At 40.4% G+C, this 20840-nt stretch overlaps 1 protein-coding gene across 1 annotated transcript in view; it reads left to right on the top strand.

The window, feature by feature from the left end:
- Sh2d1b (SH2 domain containing 1B) overlaps positions 1 to 18459 on the top strand; it is a 30485-nt gene extending 12026 nt beyond the window's left edge. The window contains exons 2-4 of the mRNA XM_008849077.2: positions 12763 to 12826; positions 15375 to 15540; positions 17926 to 18459. Coding sequence (XP_008847299.1) covers positions 12763 to 12826; positions 15375 to 15540; positions 17926 to 17963 — 268 coding nt within the window. The 3' untranslated portion in view covers positions 17964 to 18459. The remainder of the gene's footprint in view (positions 1 to 12762; positions 12827 to 15374; positions 15541 to 17925) is intronic.
- Positions 18460 to 20840: the final 2381 nt, after the last annotated feature.

Raw genomic sequence — 20840 nt, 5'->3', positions numbered from 1 at the left:
TACCAAGAGTCTCATGCTTAAAAGAGACTATATTTTTTCCTCCCAGAAGTCATCTATTGCCACAATTTCCTTAGGTGGGGTTGAAACTTCTTGCCCTCTGCCTGATGTCTATGCTGTGATTTTTGTCTGATTTGAGCTTGCATGGGACTTGTGCATGCTGTCACCATTGCTGTGAATTCATATGAAGTTTGATATAGGTGTCCTATTCAAGGATAAGTGCTCTGCAGCCTCTTGTTCTCCACAAGTGCACTGTTGCCAATTGTGGGTTTCTATACGACCTTTTAGAAGGTCTTTAGTGTTTTTTTTATCCCTTCCCATGTTCTCTTTTCTACCTTCCCTCCCATTCTCCACCCCATTTAACCCTTCTTATCCCATTATTACCCTCTTTACATTACTGTGTTATATCTCCCCTCCCAAGAAGACACCTTCCATGTCCCCTAACTAGTTTCCTGACTTCTATGGATTTTCCAGTTGAAACACACATATCTAAAGATATAAAGCTTACCAGCCAGATGTGGACAAGAACATGTGGTGTTTGTCTTTCTGGGTCTGGATTACCTCACTCAGAATGATTGTTTACAATTTCATCCATTTACCTGTGAATTTCATAATTTTGTTTTTTGAACAGCTGAATAAGATTCCATTGTGTAAGCACTATATTTTTATTATCTATTCATCAATTGATGGAGATCTAGGTTGTTTCCATTTCCTGGCTATTGTGACAAGAACAGCAATGGACATAGATGAGTAGGATATAGAGTCTTTGAGGTATATACCCAGACGTGGTATGACTGGATCATGTGAGAGATCTATTTTTAGCTTTTTGAGGAATTTCCATACTAATTTCCACAGTGACTGCGTCCATTTGCACTCCCGTCAGCAGTGAATAAGTGTTCATTGTTCCCCACATCCTTGCCAGCATTTGTCATCATTTTATTATGTGTATGAGTGCATTGCCTGTATGTATGTAAGTGCACCTGTGTCGTTTAACACCCATGTTGGTCAGAAGAAAGCACTGAATTCCCGTGGAACTAGAATTACTGGCAGTTGTTAGCTGACATGTGGGTGCTGGGAATTGAACCTGGATCTTCTGCAAGAGCAGTCAGTGCTCTTAACCACTGAATCATCTCTCTAGTCTATGTCATCATTTTTTTTTTTTTTTTTAGCCATTCTGACTGGAGTAAGATGAACTCTCAAAGTAGTTTTAATTTGCAACTCTCAGGTGGATAAAGATGTTGAACATTAAAAAAAAAAGTTCTCAGTTATTTGATTCAACTTTTGAGAACTCTGTTTAGTTCCTTGCCACAATTTTTAATTAGGTTGTTCAGTTTTTTATGTTTATTTTTGTTTAGTTCTTTGTATATTCTAGATACTAACTCTCTGTCAGATGTATAGCTGGTAAAGAGTTTTTCCCATTCTGTAGGCTGCCTTTTCACTTGAATGATGGTGCAGAAGATTTTTGGTTCATGGTCCTATTTGCAATTGTTGGTCTTCATGCCTGCACTATTGGGGTGCTGTTCATAAAGTCCATTCTTATGGCTATAAATTACAGTGTACTCCCTACTTTTTCCTTTATCAGATTCAGAGTATTAGGTTTGTGCTGAAGTCCTTGAACTATTTGGAGTTGAGTTTTGTACTGGTGAGAGATAGGGATCTAGTGTCATTCTTCTCCATGTAACTATCCAATTTGACCAGCACCATTTATTGAAAATGCTGTCCTTTCATCAATGTGTGTTTTTGGCCCCTTTCTCAAAAATCAGGTAGCTCTAAGTGCATGGAATTAAATCTGGGTACTCAATTCTATTCTGTTGATCAATATGTCTGTTTTTATGCCAGTAGCATGCTGTTTTTATTACTATAGCTCTGTAGTATCATTTCAGATCAGGGATATGATGCTTCTGGTTCTTCTTTTATTGTTCAGGATTGTTTTGACTATCCTGGGTTTTCCAAAGGAAATTTTAGATTAATTTTTCAATTTATGTGAAGAATTATGTTGGAATTTTAATGGGGATTGTTTTGAATCTGTAAATTGCTTTTGGTAGGATGACTATTTTCACAATATTGATACTACTGATCCATGAGAATGGGAGGTCTTTCCGTCTTCTGCTATCTTTGTCTTCTTCAATTCTTCAATTTAAATTTTTATCATACAAATCTTTCCTTCCTTGGTTAGCTTTATTTCAGGATTTTATTTTTGTTTTTTTTTTTGTCTTTTTGAGAGAGTGTCTCCCTGTAGCCTCAGCTGCCCTGGAGCTTGCTATGCAAACTAGGCTGGCTTTGAACCCACAGAGATTCATCTGCTTCTGCCTCCCAACTGCTGGGATTAAAGGCGTGCGCCACCAGGCCCGGCTTATCTCAGGACATTTACAAAAATATTTTATTCATTATTTTTATTTTATGTGTATGAGTGTATTGCCTGCATGTATGTAAGTGCACCTGTGTCGTGCAATGCCGCAGAGGTCAGAAGAGGGCTTCGGATTCCCCTGGAACTGGAGGTAAGGATGGTTCATAGCCACCATGTGAGTGCTAGGAATCGAACCCGGGTCCTCTGCAAGAGCACTCAGTGCTTTTAACCGCTGAGCCATCTCTCCAGCCCCTTATTTCAGGATATTTTTAAGCTATCATGAATAGGATCATTTCTGGTTTCTTTCTCAGTATGTTTGTTGCTGATCTATAAGAAGCTACTGATTTTTTATGTTAATTTTATATCCTGCTATAATTTAATTTAATTTCCATCTTCTGCTATCTTTATCTCCTTCAATCTATTTCTTCAGTGTCTTAAATTTTTATTACACAAATCTTTCACTTCCTTGGTTAGATTTATTTTGCGGTTTTTTATATTTTATCTATTTTTTATTTTTTGGTCTTTTTGAGACAATGTCTCCCTTGTAGCCTAGGCTGGCCTAGAGCTCACTATGCAGACCAGGCTGGCCTTGAGCTCACAGAGATCTGAAGTGTTTATCAGCTCTAGGAGTTTTCTGGTGGAGCCTTTAGGGTTATATATAGAATCATATTATTTTCAAACAAGGAAACTTTGACTTCTTCCTTTCCACTTGTATCCCTTTTGTCTCCTTCACCTGTCTTATTGTCCTAGCTAAAATTTAAAGAACTGTATTGAATGGGATTGAATGGGAATGGAGAGAATGGACATCTTTATCTTGTTCTTGATTTTAGTGGAAATGCTTAGAGTTTTTCAAAACTGATGTTGGAATAGAGGTCAGGAAACTAGTTAGGGGCCATGGCGTGGGGCTTCCTTGGAGGGGCGACACACTACAATACAATAAAAGAGAGAGGGGAATAATGGAATAGGAAGGGTTAGAGGAAGGAGGCTGACAGATCAAGAGCCTCTGAGAGGTAACGCTATGAAAGTGAAGCCTGGGTTGCCATGGAGACCCCAAGATGTTGGAGATGCTAGAGCTGTATACAGGGAGTGAAACCAGCCTAAGAGAGAGATGCATGTTACAGGCAGCAAAGCTGGAGCATGGGTTTTGTGCACGGGGTTTTATGCAGTGCTAGGGACTGAACTTAGGGTTTCCTGCAACATTTCCATCTCCCTGAGTTTTCAGATTCCATTTTCCATAGAATACCAGGGAGGCTTTGACAGTTCAATCTCTTGAATATAAGTCACTATTTAATCCAAGCTTCAATTGCTTAGCCATTCTAGCACTCTGTCAGTGCATTTACACCACACTGAGATATGTAAGTTAATACATTAAATTCTAAGTCCTACATTAGTGTACCTTTATTGATGAATTCATTCAAACTCTTATTTAATCCTTCTTGATTGAACATCCTTATTCATTCTCCATATATGCTGTTTGTGTCCATGTCTTCCACTGGTTGAGCCCAATTAGAAACCCAAAGGCAAGGGGGCCCCACTGTCGGAGCACAGAGCAGAGTGGAGAAGGAGGATGTGAGATATAGAATATCCAATACAAGAATTGTGCTGGGGTATTGACCATCACTCCAAGTCTGAAATAGCTCATAGACATTCAAGAGATGTTAAGTAGACATGTGGCTAAATGAATGTGGAATTCAGGGACAGGTTGGGGGTAGGAATGTAAGTTAAAATTTAATGACAAAAATTTACTGGTAGTCTTTCTGTTCAAAAGCATTGCAACGCCTCTTATTTCTCCAGGTAAGACTTCATCATATAGGCTCAAAATTTTCAGTATAAATTAGTAAATGTTTATTAGCTATGCATTAGGAGTTGAGGAGTGTGCTAGAATAAATAAAACAGACATCATGATTCTGGCCTTGGGGAACTTACACCCTAATATGAATTGCAAGCAAATGAATGTATAATTAAAGTTCAGTATGTTAAGTCCTAGGTTTGGATAGTAGTGGGAGACTTCTTTTAAAAGTTCATCTCCTGGGCTCCATCCCAAGGCATCTCACTGAAGCTCTCAGAGCCTACAATCATCAGTTCAGCTGTTTTGCACCACCAGCTGTCTGTACAGAGCCCTAGGTGGTAAAGATGGCAAGTCTGGTTACTGCTGTAGCATGTGGATTATGAGGATACTGTGATATTCTATTGTTTTATTATCATGGTGTGATGGTTAGCCTTACATATCAATGTCACACAATCTAGAATCACCTGGGAACAGAGTCTTCATGAGGGGTTGTCTAAATCAGATTGACGGGGGTGGGTGGGGGGCATATCTGTAGGGGATTGTCTTGATTATGTAAACTGAGGTGGGAAGACCTACCCACTGTGAATGGCAACATTCTCTAGACAGGGGATCTTGAACTGCCTCAAGAAGATGCAGGAGGGGATAGAGAAAGTGAGCTGAGTGCAAGCGTGCATGCATTCATTTCTTCTCTGCTTCCTGACTATGGATGCAGTGTGACCAGCTTCTCAAGTTCCTGTTATTGTGACTTCTCTGCAAAGATGGACTACAAACTGGAACTATGAGCTAAAAGAAACCCTTCCTCCCCTAAGTCAGTTTTGTAGAGTACTTTGTAACAGTCACAGAAATGAAACTATGACACAGCTTTATAAGAAGACAGGAGGTTAAGATAAGAAAGTGCTAGGTGCCCATCAACTCCTTTCTTTATGAAAAACAGCCTCTGACTATCTCTTCCCCACCCCACCCTCTCCAACCTACAGGGAAAATAATCAGGGATATAAACTATTTTAGATTGCTATTTTAGGTCAGTTTCTTAAAGGATCTAGATTTTTTCCCCCTGAATGTTAAAAAAATTACCCCCTCAAAAAGAATTGCTGAAGAACAAAATCATAGCTTCCTAGTACTGTTAAGAGGTTGATGAAAAAAATGAATAAACTTAGCGTTTAGTGTTTTTCATATGTTTACGTGTTCTGTTCTGTGTTTTGTGTTTGTGTGAAAAGTCAATAACCTGGAATCTAGAAAACGCTCCATCAAGATTATTAAAGGATTGTGTAGCAAAATCTGCAACTTGTTTTCAATTAAAAATATTAATCTCTATAAAGTTTAAAATTCAAGGAGGATCTTCTCAAAGCTGCAGATGATATGATGGTATTTAAAGATGAATGAGTCAGGGGCTGGAGAGACGGCTCACATGGCAACTAACAATCGTCCATAGCTTCAGCGTCAGGGGATCCAGATCCCTCTTCTGATCTCTGTGGGCATTCATTGCATGACACAGTGCACTTACATACATGCAAGCAATACGTACACATAAAAATCAAAATCGATCAATCAAAAAAAGATGAACAAGTCAAAGGAAAGTGTTTGGGGTTCCTACATCCTTAGCATTCTTTAGCTAGGGTAAATAAAGAGGGCTTTTCTGGTAGCTGAAAATCTGCCCAGAAAGAAATCTTCAGAACCCACTGAAGAGACCACTGATGTGCGTCCTCTTCCTCCCTCTTCCCCTCAGACCTCCTCTCTTCCTTCTTCAGCTTTCCCTCTTTTCATCCCTTCCTCTGTCTTTCCTTAGTCATCATTTTGAAATTTTCACTTGAATACAACTATTTAGTTTTCACTTTTCATGATTATCAGGAATTTACTCTTTGTGACATTTTATTTTATTTTGTAGGATTTCCCCCATTTTTTCTAATGTTTGCACATATATATTTTTGCATGTGTCTAAGTGCACATATGTACATGTGTATATGCATGTGGAGGCCTGGGGTTGATATTGGGCATTATCCTTGATGGCTCTTCTACCTTATTCATTGAGGCAGGGTCAAATCCAGTGCTCACTGATATGACTAGTGTCGCTAGCCAGCTTGCTCTGGGAATACCTTGTCTCCACCTCCTAGGGCTGGATTACAGGCAGGCCACTACACCCACTTGCCATTTCATGGGTTTCTTCAGCCCTCACACTTGCCTGGCAAGCTCTTTAACTGCTGGGCCATCTCCCTAGCCCCTGTTTTTGTAGTTCTTTTAATGATTCAACTTAATCATATTAGAACTCACTGTGTATTTTATTACTTTATGCTTTTACATGATTTTTATATTTATTGTTATATATTAAGTGAACTAAATGCTTATGTTCACCAGTATTTTATTTTTGATAATAAAATATTAACATTATCTGTTTTGTTTCAGTATTGTTATCACAAAATATACACATTTTAATTTCACTAAATTCTGCCAGATTGTTCTCAAAGATGTTACACTACAATCCTTAGTATATTACATTTTCTCTAGGTCCTCATCACAGCCAATATTTTGCATTAATAAATTCTTCAATCTCTGCTAATCTGGGATGGAATGAGACTTAAGTTTTCTGTTGTTTAATGTGTATTTTCTGATTAAAAAAAAGAAACCTCTTTTCAAATGTTTATTGGCCTTTCCTTTGTCCTTTTCTTATTGTCCTTGTGTTTTCACTATATATTCATGCTGCAATTGTCTTCTCTCACTCTCTGGACTTTTTCACTTTATTAATAACCTATTTTGATGAATAGGAGCTTAAATTTTATAAACCAAACTTACTAATCTATTTTATACCTTGCAATTTTACAATTAAAAAACTTTTTAGATCAAGGTCATTAAGCTGTTTATCTAAATTTGTTTCTCTGAAGTTTAATGTTTTCTATTTTCATAATGGAGTCTTCTAAATATGAAGCAGAGCTTTAAGTTTATGTGTTTCAACATGAAAATGCTACCATTGGACAAATGGTCCCTTCTCTTAACCAATTGGTTATGCCAGAACTGTAACCTATCAAGCCATCACACATGTGTAGGTATGCTTCTGGGCTATTACATGTTATTAATGCCTTCCTCCTTGGAACCAACTCTTCACTAGTTTTGTAAGGAGACTTAAGATCTGTTGAGACAGGCCCATCCCCTCCCCCAATCTTTTTCTCCTCTAAAATTGGCATGACTATTCTAAGCTTAGATTTTTGGTGCAGAGGAATGACATGATCTAACTCACAGTTTATAAATGGATCACCCAGTCTGTTGAGTAAAGAATAATGATGTCAGAGAGAGGGAAAAGTATTGCTGGAATTGTGTTCTTGAATAGATGAAAGGGAACAGGTTTTCAGGGGAAGTAAGGGGGACTAGCTTTGGAGAGCCACTTGCAAGTTCATCTACAGTGATAAAAGTGTAGTGTCTAGTGTGTTTTCTCATAGCAAGCCTCAGGTGCTGATAGGTGTGACAGAGTATCTGAGTGGGGAGACTGATAAGTGTGTGGTGGAGGGCTGCTGTTCTCTCCTGATTGCTTTCATCTTCTCAGTGAAGTCATCAATTAAAAGTGAGAATTTGGGGGATGGTGGGAAATGACTCAGGGATTAAGAATGTTGGCTGTACTTGAAGAGGACCCAGGTTCAGTTCCCAGCACCCACACGGTGGCTAACAACTGTCTGTAAGTCCAGTTCCAGAGGATCTGATGCCCTCTTCTGACCTCTGCAGGCACTGTATGACACAGGTACACGTACATACACACAGGCAATATACTCATACACATAAGATAAAAACAATAAATAAAATATTTTTAAGTGAGAATTGGTAAGCTGAAGGTAAGAGTTTAAGGAGAAAAGAGAAGGTACAGAAGAGAAGTATTTCTGATGAACCGAAGACATGGACTGATTCCCTGAAACCATGAAGAGCTCAAATGAGGGTCTTCATCAATTTAAGACAAAACCAGTTACATGGTTGAGTGTTTTCTCCCCAGCTACATACAGATGAGGAGAGTTAGATTTAATCAAGGTTTGGCTTGCTACCTGAGTAAACAGAGCTAAAGGTAATAAAGGAATTGAAAAGATAGATGCACTTAACTTAAATGAAGTTATGTCCCAATAAGCCCATGTAAATTGAAAATACTGTAAAAAATTACACACATTACATCTAACACACCAAACACCGTATATCCTTACAACACAGTGTACCTCAGAACTGATTGTTTCTCTTTGTCATTGCATGACCGATGGAGCACAGTGGCTTACTCTGTCCAGCATCTTGAGAGAGTGGGATAGCTTATTAATCAAAACCTCAAGATTTGAAGTATGTTTCTATAGAATGTGTGTTACTTTCATACCACATAAACTAATAAAATCATAAAGTTGAAGTTTAGAAGTCAAACCATCATGTTAGGAATGCTTCCTCATATAATTATATCAATCTTTATCTACATCTCCTGAAGAAATGATTATAATGATGGTTAAGTAATATAAACTGGATAAATACAGGAGTGAAGGGATATGAGTAAAAATAGTGAAGGGAAGGGAATCAATGGATTGGAAAGACCATGGGTCAAGGAATTGTGGGGTCAGCGTACTAAGAAAGAGATAGGAAGTGATGATTGTCTGGAATTGTGATCATGAAAGAGTTGCACTTCTCAGCAGCACCAAGTTCAAACTTGTGAACAGGAATCTTCATATTATCACACAAGGCCCTGAACTCACAGAACCCTGTTCTTGGTTTAACTCTAGTTTGTCACTATGTCAAAATTAAAAAGAAAAAGAAAATAAAACTTCAAAGGGCCTTATGCTTTCATTTTTCTCTTGGTCCTGCAAATGACAACCAGTGTTGGTTATGAGCATGAGAATGGGCGGCTGAGGTGGGTAGAGGACAGGATCACTGGAGAGGAGTTCAAGGAGCTAGAAATCAGGGGATTGAACAATCTATACATGATTTGAAATTGTCAAAAAGTCATACAAAAAACAGTTGGAGATAGCAACCATCAGCCAAGAGCCAACATCTGGAGGTATGAGGTGTGATGGCTAACCTTCACTGTCGACTGGATTTAGAATCACATAGGAGACACACCTCTGGGCATGTCTGTCAGGGCATTTCTGGAGGGTTTGGACTGAGGGAGCAAGATCCACTTCTGATTATGGGTCTGGGGACCTGGAATGAATAAAAAGGAGAAATTAAGGTGAGCGACAGCATTCCCCTGTCTCTGCTTCCTGAGTGTGGACACAGTGTGATGAGCCACCATGCTTTCCCTGACAAGGTGGAATGTATCCTCCCTTAAACTTATGAGCCAAAACAAACCCTTTCCTCCTTAAGTTGCTGTTGTCAGGTATTTTGGCACAATAATGAGAAAAGCAACTAATATAAGTGACAATAACTCGGGGCTTATGGGGTCAACAAGGAGGTAAAGTAACATAGTGATATGGAAGACTAAGCAGGAGGACCAGCCCAGGACCTGGAGGGAGAGTGTCAACAGCAGAGGGGTATAGAGACTCAGGTCCGTGTGGCTGCCTGCAGCAGCCTGTGTTCTATTCAGAGGTCTCCAAAGAGGTGGTGCTGAAAATCTTGCACTCACGGCAGAAAAGATTTTCAGGATGAGTCAATCCGAAGCAGAGATAAGCTTTATTAAGAGATTTCTAATGCAGATTTAAGCATGGGGTTGATAGAGAGGCACTCAGAGAAAGGATATGGCGTACCTACGTATGTGTGTTGGCTCTTTAAGAGGGAGCTGTAACTGTCTTCAAAATGACTGACAAACAGGGACAAGGGGTATGACAAGATCAACTGGAATCCAAGAGAAAGTAGAAGCAAGACTGTGACAGCAAGGTTGGAAGGCGCTCCCTCCTTGCCACGGCACTGTAGGTAGAAAGCCCTGTGGGGAGGGAGGGGAGCTGGTCATTTTACAAACCTTTACTGTAAGTGCACACTGGAAGAAAAGCAAGTAGTATAGATATGTCTTTATTTTTAATAGATATAATCATGTATCTCAGCCCTTTTCCTGCTGTTATATAACTAAACACTTGAGATTGGGCAGATTATAAATACTAGAAATTGATTTCTCACAGTTGTAGAGGCAGAAAGTCCAAGGTCAAGGTACTTGCAGGCTTGGTGTCTGATGAGGTTTTTGCTCTCTGCTTCCAAGATGGCACCTGATCCTCAGAGGAGATACACTGTGTCCTCATATGGTATAAAGGGCAGAAGGGCCAAGCAATTCTGTGAAGGTTTTTTTAAAAAATGGCACTAATCCCATTCATGAGGACAGAACATCAATGACTTGCCATAGGCCCTGTTACTTTCTAAAAAAGATTTTATTTTAAATTTATTTTATGTGACTGTTTACCTGCCTGTATATAAGTGCACCATGTGCATACAATGGCTGTGGAGGCCAGAAGAGGTCAGATCCCTTGGAACTGGAGTTACGGAGTATTGTCAGCCACCATGTAGGTACTGGGAATTGACATATGTCCTCTGCAAGAGCAGCCAGTGCTCTTAACCACTGAGTCATCTCTCCAGCCCAAGGCCCCGTTTCTTAATACTACCACAATGTGGATTAAGATTCAACGTAAATGTTGGAAGAACACAAACATTCAAGTCATAGCATCATATCAAGTGGCTATTAATCTCGCTGCTTTGTAATCTTGTACAGGGTTTTTCTGGTTGTTGTTGTTGGGTTTTGGTATACATTCCAAAATAAATGTATATAGGTATCACAAGTCCAGTAAGTCAATTTCTTGTAAAGAAATTACTTGTAATTCTTGGAAAGAATTACTGCAGCATGGTTTGTTATTTCATTTAAAATATTTTGCAAAACAGACAAAAAGGCTTTATTATTTGGATAATGTCTGTCTTTACAGCTTAGAGAACAGCATTTGAGGCTAATTAACATAGAACCTCCATTTGTTTTAGTATTTCCTCATCCCTTAATGAGGATTTTCTTTTTTCTTTTCTTCCCCCCGCTACCCTTTGGTCTTTTTGAGACAGGGTCTCCCTATAGCCAGCTGACCTGGAACTCACTTTGTAGACCAGGCTGGCCCTGAACTCACAGAGATCTGCCTATCTCTGCTTCCTGAGTACTGGGATTAAAGGCATGCACCACCATGCCCAGCATGAGGATTTTCTTAAACTGAAAATTTAATATATAATTTTTTAAAAATTTACTTAAAAATTAACATATAAGATCACCTATGCATTGTAGCCTTTGGTTAGATTCTAATTTGAGCAATACTTCTCTGAAGAAATATTTTCCAGACCTCTTCTTAGACTATGGATACTTTGCCCCATGGGGGAAAGACAAAAGATCCATGTCAGACTGTTTCTGGCTTGCCATGTGGTTTGGGGACATCTGCTGGCTTGTTCTGGCCTTAGGAAATCCCACAGGAAAGACTGGGATTTGAAGTCAGTTGCCAAAACCTCTAGTCAGGTAGTGCTGATGCCTCACATAGCCTGTCACCTGGACCTAAAAGCTGGAAGAAGCTTGCTGACAGGCTGTTTCTGTTATAAGTTTAGTCATTTGATTCTTTGGCATGGAAGGAATGTGTCATCGGATAGTCAATGCCTTTGATTCTCAGTTTTTATATTGTAAAACTTCTATGTCCAGCAGTTAAGAGACTTTTTTTTTTTTGGTCTTTTTGAGACAGGGTTTCCCTGTAGCCCCAACTGTCCTGGAACTCACTATGTAGATCAAGGTGGCCTTAAACTCACAGAAATCTGCCTGCTTCTGCCTCCTGAGTGCTGGGATTAAAGGCGTGCCACCACCACGCCCGGCCAAATTGTATCTTTTTTTTTATGTGTATGAGTGTATTGCCTGCATGTATGTGAGTGTACCCATGTCATGCAATGCCAAGGAGGTCAGAAGAGGGCTTCGGATTCCCTTGGAACTGGAGTTAAGGATGGTTTGTAGTAGCCATGTGGGTGCTGGGAATCGAACCTGGGTCCTCTGCAAGAGCAGTCAGTGCTCTTAACCGCTGAAGGCTGTTAAAAAATGATGTATATTATCATTGATGACATCTTGTAATTGAAGGATTTATGCTATTTGTCATTTTGAAAAGTACTAGATCAGATCTGTTTTCTGAATTAGGTTTAAATGACTTAGCTAATGGTTTCTGTTCCAATAAGGAACAAGAGCACATTGTTGGGTTGGTGAGATGGCTCGGGAGGTAAAAGCACTTTCACAGAGCCTGATGACTTGAGTTCAATCTTGGAATCCACATGGTAGGAGGAGAGAACCAATTCCTGCAAATTGTCCTCTGACCTCCACATGTGTGCTATGTGGTGTGCATTCAGTCAAGGTCAAGTCATTTAATACAAAGTACAGGTGAGGCTAAAAGGTATTGTGTGAGAAGTATCAACTTGGAGCTATGTGAAATATCTAAAGAGGCATCAAGACACAGATGCTATGAATTCTTTCCCCTTGTCTGCTTTGCTAGAGCCTACACTCCATCATCTCCTAAAAGCTCCACATTTCAAAACCGCTATTTCTTTCAAATCCTCACAGATGAAAGAATCTGAGGATAACCAATGGATTCTTGTGATCCAAGACTGAAAAAATGTATTGCATATAAGATATAAAATATGATGACAGCTGTTACATAGATCTTTGTATAAGAATATTATGATTGACAGAATGATTTTTCCACAGGTTTAAAAATTTTGTCTATACATATCGAATCTTCAGAGAGAAGTATGGATATTACAAGATACAGGTAAGACTACATAAGGACTGCCACAATAGTGTGAAAGTCAGGAGAGGAGAACCTTAGGCGATCCCTTGAACCCTAGATGTGACCTGGAGGAGGCATTCTAAAACACAAGCACCATACCAAGTTAAATCAACAGTCAGCTTTGCCTGACTCTGAAATAGGAGGGTGCTGGAGTTTCGGTCCACTTTTCAGTAACTCTGGTTATTCCACACTACAGAGACACTCAAGCCCATTCCTATTGAGTTCAAAAGAATGGGCACCTAAATTCCATGTAAAACCACTGTTGATTTGAAAACTAAACAGTGCTCCAGGATAGGTGTGGGAAGGAAGGTGCAGAGAGGTCTGAATGCTCAGGATAAATATTTTCATGGTTTGAAAATGTAAAAGGAGACATCAGATAACTGCAAGTTTTAGGGAGTTCTTTGATTTTTCTGGTTTGCTAACTCAACAGGGAAATCTTGCTTCTTTTGAACTTATTTAACTGCTTTAAGAACTAAGTATAATAAGCTGGGAGTGTTGGCGCACGCCTATAGTCCCAGCACTCGGGAGGCAGAGGCAGGCAGATCTCTGTGAGGTCAAGGCCAGCCTGGTCTACATAGTGAGTTCCAGGACAGCAGGCTATAGAGAGACCCTGTCTCAAAAAAAAAAAGAAAGACCCGGAGGGGGGCGGATAAGTATAATAAAATAAATGTAATGGAATTCTTAGTTACTAAGAAAGTCTTGAAATAATCTTTCTGAAAAAGAACTTCAATATGCTCATATTCACTGTGAATATCTGAAAGAGACAAGAATATACAGTAATTCCCAAACAACTTAAGCATCTAATTTTTCTTTTGCTGAGGCAAATTCTTGAGGGAATAGGTGGAATTTGAATAAATTCAAATAAGTTAACAAATAGCACTGCACAAAAGTTAATCCTCTCATTTTAATCATTATAATGTGCTTGTGTAATGTCTTTGCTTTTTGAAACTACTAAATTACTTAGGATTGATTAAAGGGATATCATGCCTGTAACTTAAGCACTTAATTTTTAAAAAAGAATATGCATATGTAAACTGGGTGTTGGCTTGTACTATAATCCCAGCAGTTAGGAAGTGGAAGCAGGAAGATCCCAAATTGAAGATCATTCATCCTCAGCTGCATAGTGTATTTGAGGTCATCATGGGCTACATGAGACTTTGTCTCAAAAACAAAAATGTATATATGCTCATATATTTTAGAGATAGAATAAAAAGCAAACAAATATAATATTATATAGAAATGAATGGAGAATATATGGGGAATTCGTTTTTATTATTTTTTCCGTTTTGTGTCTGAATTTACTTCAAAATAAAATACCTCTAAAAAGCAACTCATTTTGGAACTTTTTTCCTTTTTATTGTATACATTGGGAAAGTCTGTATACTTTCTCATTCTCTGTTTTGTCTCTTGTCTGGACAGAACAGAGGTCTTCAATGGCATCTAAGTCAGATGCAGGGGCATTTGGCTGAGGGGTGGCTCTGCTCTCACAGGCCTGCAGTGGATGATTCTTTGGGCTGATATGACCCCCTTCAAGGGAGGCATGCCCCCACAGATCACTTCGGTGACAGCCTATGTCTCTGTTTTGGAGGTTAACCACACTGCGCATACCTTCTGTTTACTGCCTGTCTCTATAGCTGACATAGGGCAAAGTGAAAACCACAGGGTTGATCAAGAAAACCAAGTACAAGAAATGAGCGGAAGCAAATTCTTTTTATTTTCAAGTTATTTTTTAAAATATTTTATTTATTTTTTTATTTTACATGTACTAGCGTATTGCCTGCATGTGTGTAAGTGCACCCATGTTGTGCAATGTCCAAGGTGGTCAGAAGAGGGTATCGGGTCCCCTGGAACTGGAGTTACAGATGGTTGTTAGCTGGGAATTGAACCTGGGCCCTCTGCAAGAGCAGCCAGTACGCTTGACCTCTCAGCCGTCTCTCTGGACCCTTACACAAATTCTTTAAGGTCCTACTGGCCAACAGTATTTGGTTTCTAACTGCTATTTCTGTGATTTCACTCTGACTTGTGAATAGTCCTACTTTCATTTTAAATGGAGACTTGTTTCCGATTTGCTTTCCCCACATGGAAATTTCATATGCATCATATAGGTAAATTATGTATTTTGCATTTCCCATCAGAAGTCCACCTATTTGCCTATTACTATGGCAAAGTGTGGCAGCAGGGTAGAGCCTGCCTTAGATCTAGGATGAGGGGTTCCTGCTACAGTGAATCTACAATAAGACCTGCCCTAGACAAACTTGCCAAACAGGAGGTTAACTCAATTCTGTGGACTGAATTGAAAATCCATTAATTAAAAGTTCTATTTACTCAGGGTATCTTGAGTCAGAGGCTGTTCTTAAAACTGAGGCATCACTGTGAAATGCAAGTGTTGGAACTCTAGACATGAGTTGCTGGCCTCTTGCTTTCTGCCTGCTAACTCTCGGAAGCAGCCCTGAAAAACCACTGTTGCAACAAGTGTTGCATTGCACCCACAATTGCACAATGATGAGTAACCTTTCTTATATTTTCACAGACTGTGGAAGGTGCTCCAAAACAGATCTTCCCAAACCTAGAGGAATTAATCTCCAAATATGAGAAGCCAGGTCAAGGGCTGGTGGTTCACCTTTCAAACCCAATAAAGAGAAAGAGCCTCTTCCCAACGTGGAGAAGATTACAGCTAGAGATGAGTACTATTTATGGTAAGAATCTTGACACAGAGGTCAGAAAGGACCTCTAATACTGTATCTACTCATGGCCTGATCTGTAGAATCAATAGAAATCAATGACTTTTTTAATGACATTACTCTAGAAAGCTTCATCCTGCTAAAAGCAATTTCCACTATGTTGAGAAACAGCATCTTCTAGCTCCTGCAGTTGGCCAAAACAGAGCTGTCTGTGCTGAGACAGCCAGGAAGGAGAGCAAGTGAGGTTCCTGGGCAAAAAGCTGATTTTCAATCCATTCTGTGACCGTGTGCAGTCCACTTAAGTTTGGGAATAGATGAACATATGGGCGGATTTTCACTGAGAAAATCATGTCAACTCCTCCACCAAGGCTTATCCTGTTAAATTTTGCTCCGTCTTTGGTAAGCATTCCTTTATAAAAATAATGGAGAGAAAATTATTCCACATCATATATCCCTAAGGCATAGAGGATGGTTAGAAATTATGGGAGCAGACAGTCTAATGGAGAACTCTCACATCAGACTTCGAGTTTACCATTACCTTTGAAATCTGCTCTTGGAAAAAGATCTGGAATCTGTCCATTGAAACATATTTTGAATTGAACACAGACTTTCAAAGACATTTCTGGTTCAATTAGATTTCTCAGGATGAAATGTATGGCTACATTCTGCATGAGAGAGATTACAGTTGTCAGTGGGAGGTGACAATGATCAGAGTTGATGTGCTAACACGAGAGAAGGACCAGAGAACTCGAGTTCTGAGGGAGCCTGCAAGTATGCCACACCTATGCTCTTCTCTCTGAGCAGAGTTGTCCTTCAGGCTGCTACGCCAAACTTCTTGCCTCTCTAACAAGATTAAGTGTGGAGTATGTATTAGTTACTTTTAGTTGCGCTGATAGAACACTCTGACCAAAACCAACTGGAGGCAGAAAGGGTTTATTTTGCCTTGTACTTTGAGGTCCTACTCCATAATTGAGAGCAGTCAGAGAAGGAAATCAAGGTAGGAACCTGTAGGCAGAATCCATGGAGGAACACTGTGTACAAGCTTACTCTCTGGATCACTCATTCACCCACTCATGCTCAGTTAACTTTCTTATATAGCCCAGGCCACCTCCCTGCCTAGGGATGGTACCACCCACAGTAGGCCAGGCCTTCCTCCATCAATCATCAATCAAGATAATGACTCCCAGACATGGCCACAGGCCAATGTGATCTAAGCAATTCTTCAATTGAGGTTCCCCCTTCTTAGGTGACTTTAGTTTGTGTCACATTGACAATAAGAACTAACCAGCAGAGTTTCAATGATTAAAATAAAACTTGCCTATCACTGTTGTTTCTCTGTCCCTTCATTACCATGCAGGGAAATGTGTATCCATTATAACACATCACTTTCTATAGGTCTGGCCACACATGTAGTCTCAGCTCTTTTCTCCAAAACTTACATCATCATCATCATCATCATCATCATCATCATCACAAATATTAAGGGCTGGGGAGAGAGCCCAGTTGGTAAAATACTTGGCTTGTAAGCATGAGGACCTGAGTTTGACCACCAGAACCAATGTTTAAAAACAGCTGAGCATGGTACATACTTGTAAGAAGTTCTGAGGAGACAGAAACAGGTGGATTACTGGGGCTCTCTGACCAGACAACCGAGCTTAGTTGGTAAGTTCCCAGCCAGTAAAGACCCTGTTTAAAAAAAACAAGGTGGATGGTTCCTGAAGAATGACATCTGGGGTTGCCCTCTGACCTCCACACACAGAGGTACACATGTGCACGTGAACCTGTATCTGCACACACTTGTTTATCTGAACAAATGCACAAATACACACATACATGTTGACGCACAGATACAGCATTAAAAAATGAATACAAGGTGGCAGGCTCAGACCTTTGTGCAAATCCAAATGAGTTGCTAGGGGTGGTTAGGGTGGTGGTAGTATTGTCTGTGCTGTGATAAAATACTCACACATCCTACAAATAGAAAGAGTCCCTGAAAGATCTTCCTAAAGAACTTGGCAGGTGTCTCATCACATCAATTTTTCATGTATGGTCAGACCTGGCAGAGTGAGCTCCCAGACACTTAGCGAACAAAGGGAAAACACCCTGCATCCTCTTCCTCCCCTGGCATTTGCCTCTTTAGTGCAAGCTCCAGATAGTGCTACTCTGAGGAAGCACAGCATTTCCACTAGTGACTGCAAACACCGACTACTAGATACAGAAGCTAGACTTAGCAAGAAACCTTTGTTTTCCAGGAAAGTTCCCAGTGGTACTTCAGTCTTTGAAGGTATCACTTTGGTGGGCTGTTGACATTGCTCTGTGACTGGTCTTTCCCTCCAGTGGGACTGGCTGATGTGGCTTCTGGGTATGGTGTTTCAAGGCTGTCCTCTGCTTTTCCCACAGAGAACAATGACCAGGAGTATGTGGATGTCTTGCCTTGAACACAAGGACAAAGCAAGCTTGGGAAGAGACGGCAGAACCCTCACCTGCCACCACCTTTGCAGGTGTAGATCCGAAATGCCAATTTCTAGAGGACAATTGAGACTCCTGATCTGGGTAACAGGATCCTCTTCAGCCTCAGGAAGTCACTTCCCACGTGCCTGCCTCTTGGCACAGGCCACAGGAAGTTCCAAAGCAGCTCCTTACCTCACTACACTTTCTCAGAATAGGACAGCCTGAACCTACTCTCCTGACTTGTTTAAGGGACTACCACTGCATCATGACTAACACTGTCTTTCCAATAGGACAGCCAGAAGGGGAGCTTCACACAGAGGAAAGAGCACTTGGCAAAGTGTTCAGAGCTCAAGTGCTGTCGCTCTGTTACTTTGGATGAATCTTTCCATTTCTCATTCTCAATTTCTTCATCTGTGAGAAAAGTGGTTAGATGGGTGACACACACTGCTTGGTCCCTCTGTTGAGCCTGTCTGGGGTGGAGCTGGGGTCTGCATGAGAAAAGTGGTTAGATGGGTGACACACACTGCTTGGTCCCTCTGTTGAGCTTGGTTGTCTGGGGTGGAGCTGGGGTCTGCGTACAGGGACGGGATGGTGTCTCAGCACACCAAAGCAGCCAGGGTGTTCTCTTCCTGTGCTGGCCTTGGTCCTGGTGAGGGCTGCGACCTACTCATGCTCCCTCTTCTTTCTGCCTGGGCAAGGCCTGTCTCTTCTTTTAAGATTGATCGCTGCGAGGCATGGTGGCACACACCTTTAATCCCAGCACTTGGGAGGCAAAGGCAGGCGGATCTCTGGGAGTTCAAGGCCAGCCTGGTCTACATAGTGAGTTCCAGGACAGCTGGGGCTATAGGGAGACCCTGTCTCAAAAAGACAGAAAAAAAAAAAAAAGATTGATCACTGATAGAAATTGAATACATATATATGCATATATACACATATATGCAATGTTTGTAAATATAAATATGTATATACAGATATGTATATATAAATCATTATACTTTTTGGAAGGGACAGAGTCTCACTCTGTGTCACAGCTAGATTCAGTTTTTAACTTGATATACCTGGGAAGAGGGAACCCCAACTGAAGAATTTCCTCTATCAGATCATCAAGTGGGAATGCCTATGAGGCATCTTCTCCATTTATAATCGATGGAGCAAGGCCTAGCCCACAGTGGGCAGCTCCACTGCTGGGCAAGTGGTCCTGGATTGTATAAGAAAGGCAGCTGAGCCAGAAGAAGCAATCCAGTAAGCAGTGTTCCTCTGAGGTTTTTGCTTCAGCTCCTGCCTCCAGGTTCCTTCCTTGAGCACCTGCCCTGGCTTCCTTTGATGATGGACTATAATCTGTAAGCTAAAATTTACCTTTCCTACCCAAGTTGGTTTTTGCCAGTGTCTTATCACAATAACAGAAAGCAAACTAGAACATTCTGTAACCCAAACTGGTCTCAAACTCTTGGCACTCTTCCTGTCTCAGCCTTCCAAATGCTGAGATTACAGGCATGAGTGACTACATGTGACAAATCCTTTCTTCTTTTTTGACCCTCTATGGTCCTATCCATCCTCTTGCTGGACCCCCTCCTTCTGCTTTCATGACACACATATCCCATGGCCTACCCACTTTAGATCTTTCCTAGTGACTACATGTGACAAATCCTTTCTTCTTTTTTGACCCTCTATGGTCCTGTCCATCCTCTTGCTGGACCCCCTCCTTCTGCTTTCATGACACACATATCTCATGGCCTACCCACTTTAGATCTTTCCCTCCGCCCACTGTCCTCTTGGTATTTTCATGTCCTACATATGTATTTATATATGTAGACATATAAGTTTAGGTCTAGATTCTGTATATGAGAAAAAATGTGGTATTTGTCTTTCAGAGTCTGGCTTATTTTACTTAACAATACCCAGGTCTGTTCATTTTCCTGTGAATGTTGTAATTTCCTCGTTTTTTAAAGCTGAATAAAGTTACGCTGTATATGCATACAAATATGTGGCTGTTTTAAAGGCATTCTCCTGTTTTAAAGGGTGATTTCTATTCCAGCCTAGGTTCTAAGTGGCATAAAAGCATGATTGGGTCTCTCTTGTGGGAACAGTTGATGTACAGAGCTGTGCCCTGAACATAGAAATGATTGATTGAAAGCATGTTTCTGAAGAATTGGTTGCTTTGGTTCCAAGACCTCTTGAATTTTTTCTACTAGTTCAAACTGTGAAGTAAAGACATAGGCATATAGCTCAGTGGCAGAGCACTTCCCTAGCATGTGCAAGGCCTGGGCTCAATCACCAGAATAAATCAATAAATAAGTAAGAGTGAATGAGTACATAAAGGTAATAAAGGCCTGGCTAGAAGCCAAATAGTGCCCATCTATAATCCAAGCTACTCAGGAGACTGAGGCAGGAGGATTGCGAGATTGAGATCAGCCTGCACTACATAGCAAGGTCCCTTCTCAAAAATAGTAATCTGGTTGGTTTGTAATGTACATGTCCTTCCTATGCCCTTTATTTTTAAACTGTAGTGATTCATTTTGAAGACAGGAACTCCTGATTTCTTGATAACAGGAACAGTCTTTGTCACTGGGGATATTTGAACCACCAGGGACTGTGTCCAGCAAACCATGGCTACGACCAATGGAGAAGGAGCAAAGTGCAGCCATATTCAGTGAGCTGAGGAAGGAAAATCCTGCTGGAAGGGTCAGTAAGAGACACAAGAAGCAAGGCTACTCACGGAGATTCAGATCCTTTTCTTTTATTATATAGTACAACTGAGCATGCTCCAATTTCCAGAGCCTACAGTAATTCTTGGCTGGAAAATACATTCTATGAGTATTTCTTGAATAAATGAATGAATTAGTCTATAAAAATGTGCTCACTCA

The sequence above is a fragment of the Nannospalax galili genome, unplaced genomic scaffold, assembly GCF_000622305.1.
Source record: "Nannospalax galili isolate Female #2095 unplaced genomic scaffold, S.galili_v1.0 scaffold884, whole genome shotgun sequence".
Classification (NCBI taxonomy): Eukaryota; Metazoa; Chordata; class Mammalia; order Rodentia; family Spalacidae; genus Nannospalax; species Nannospalax galili.
This window is presented reverse-complemented; position numbering and strand designations above follow the sequence as displayed.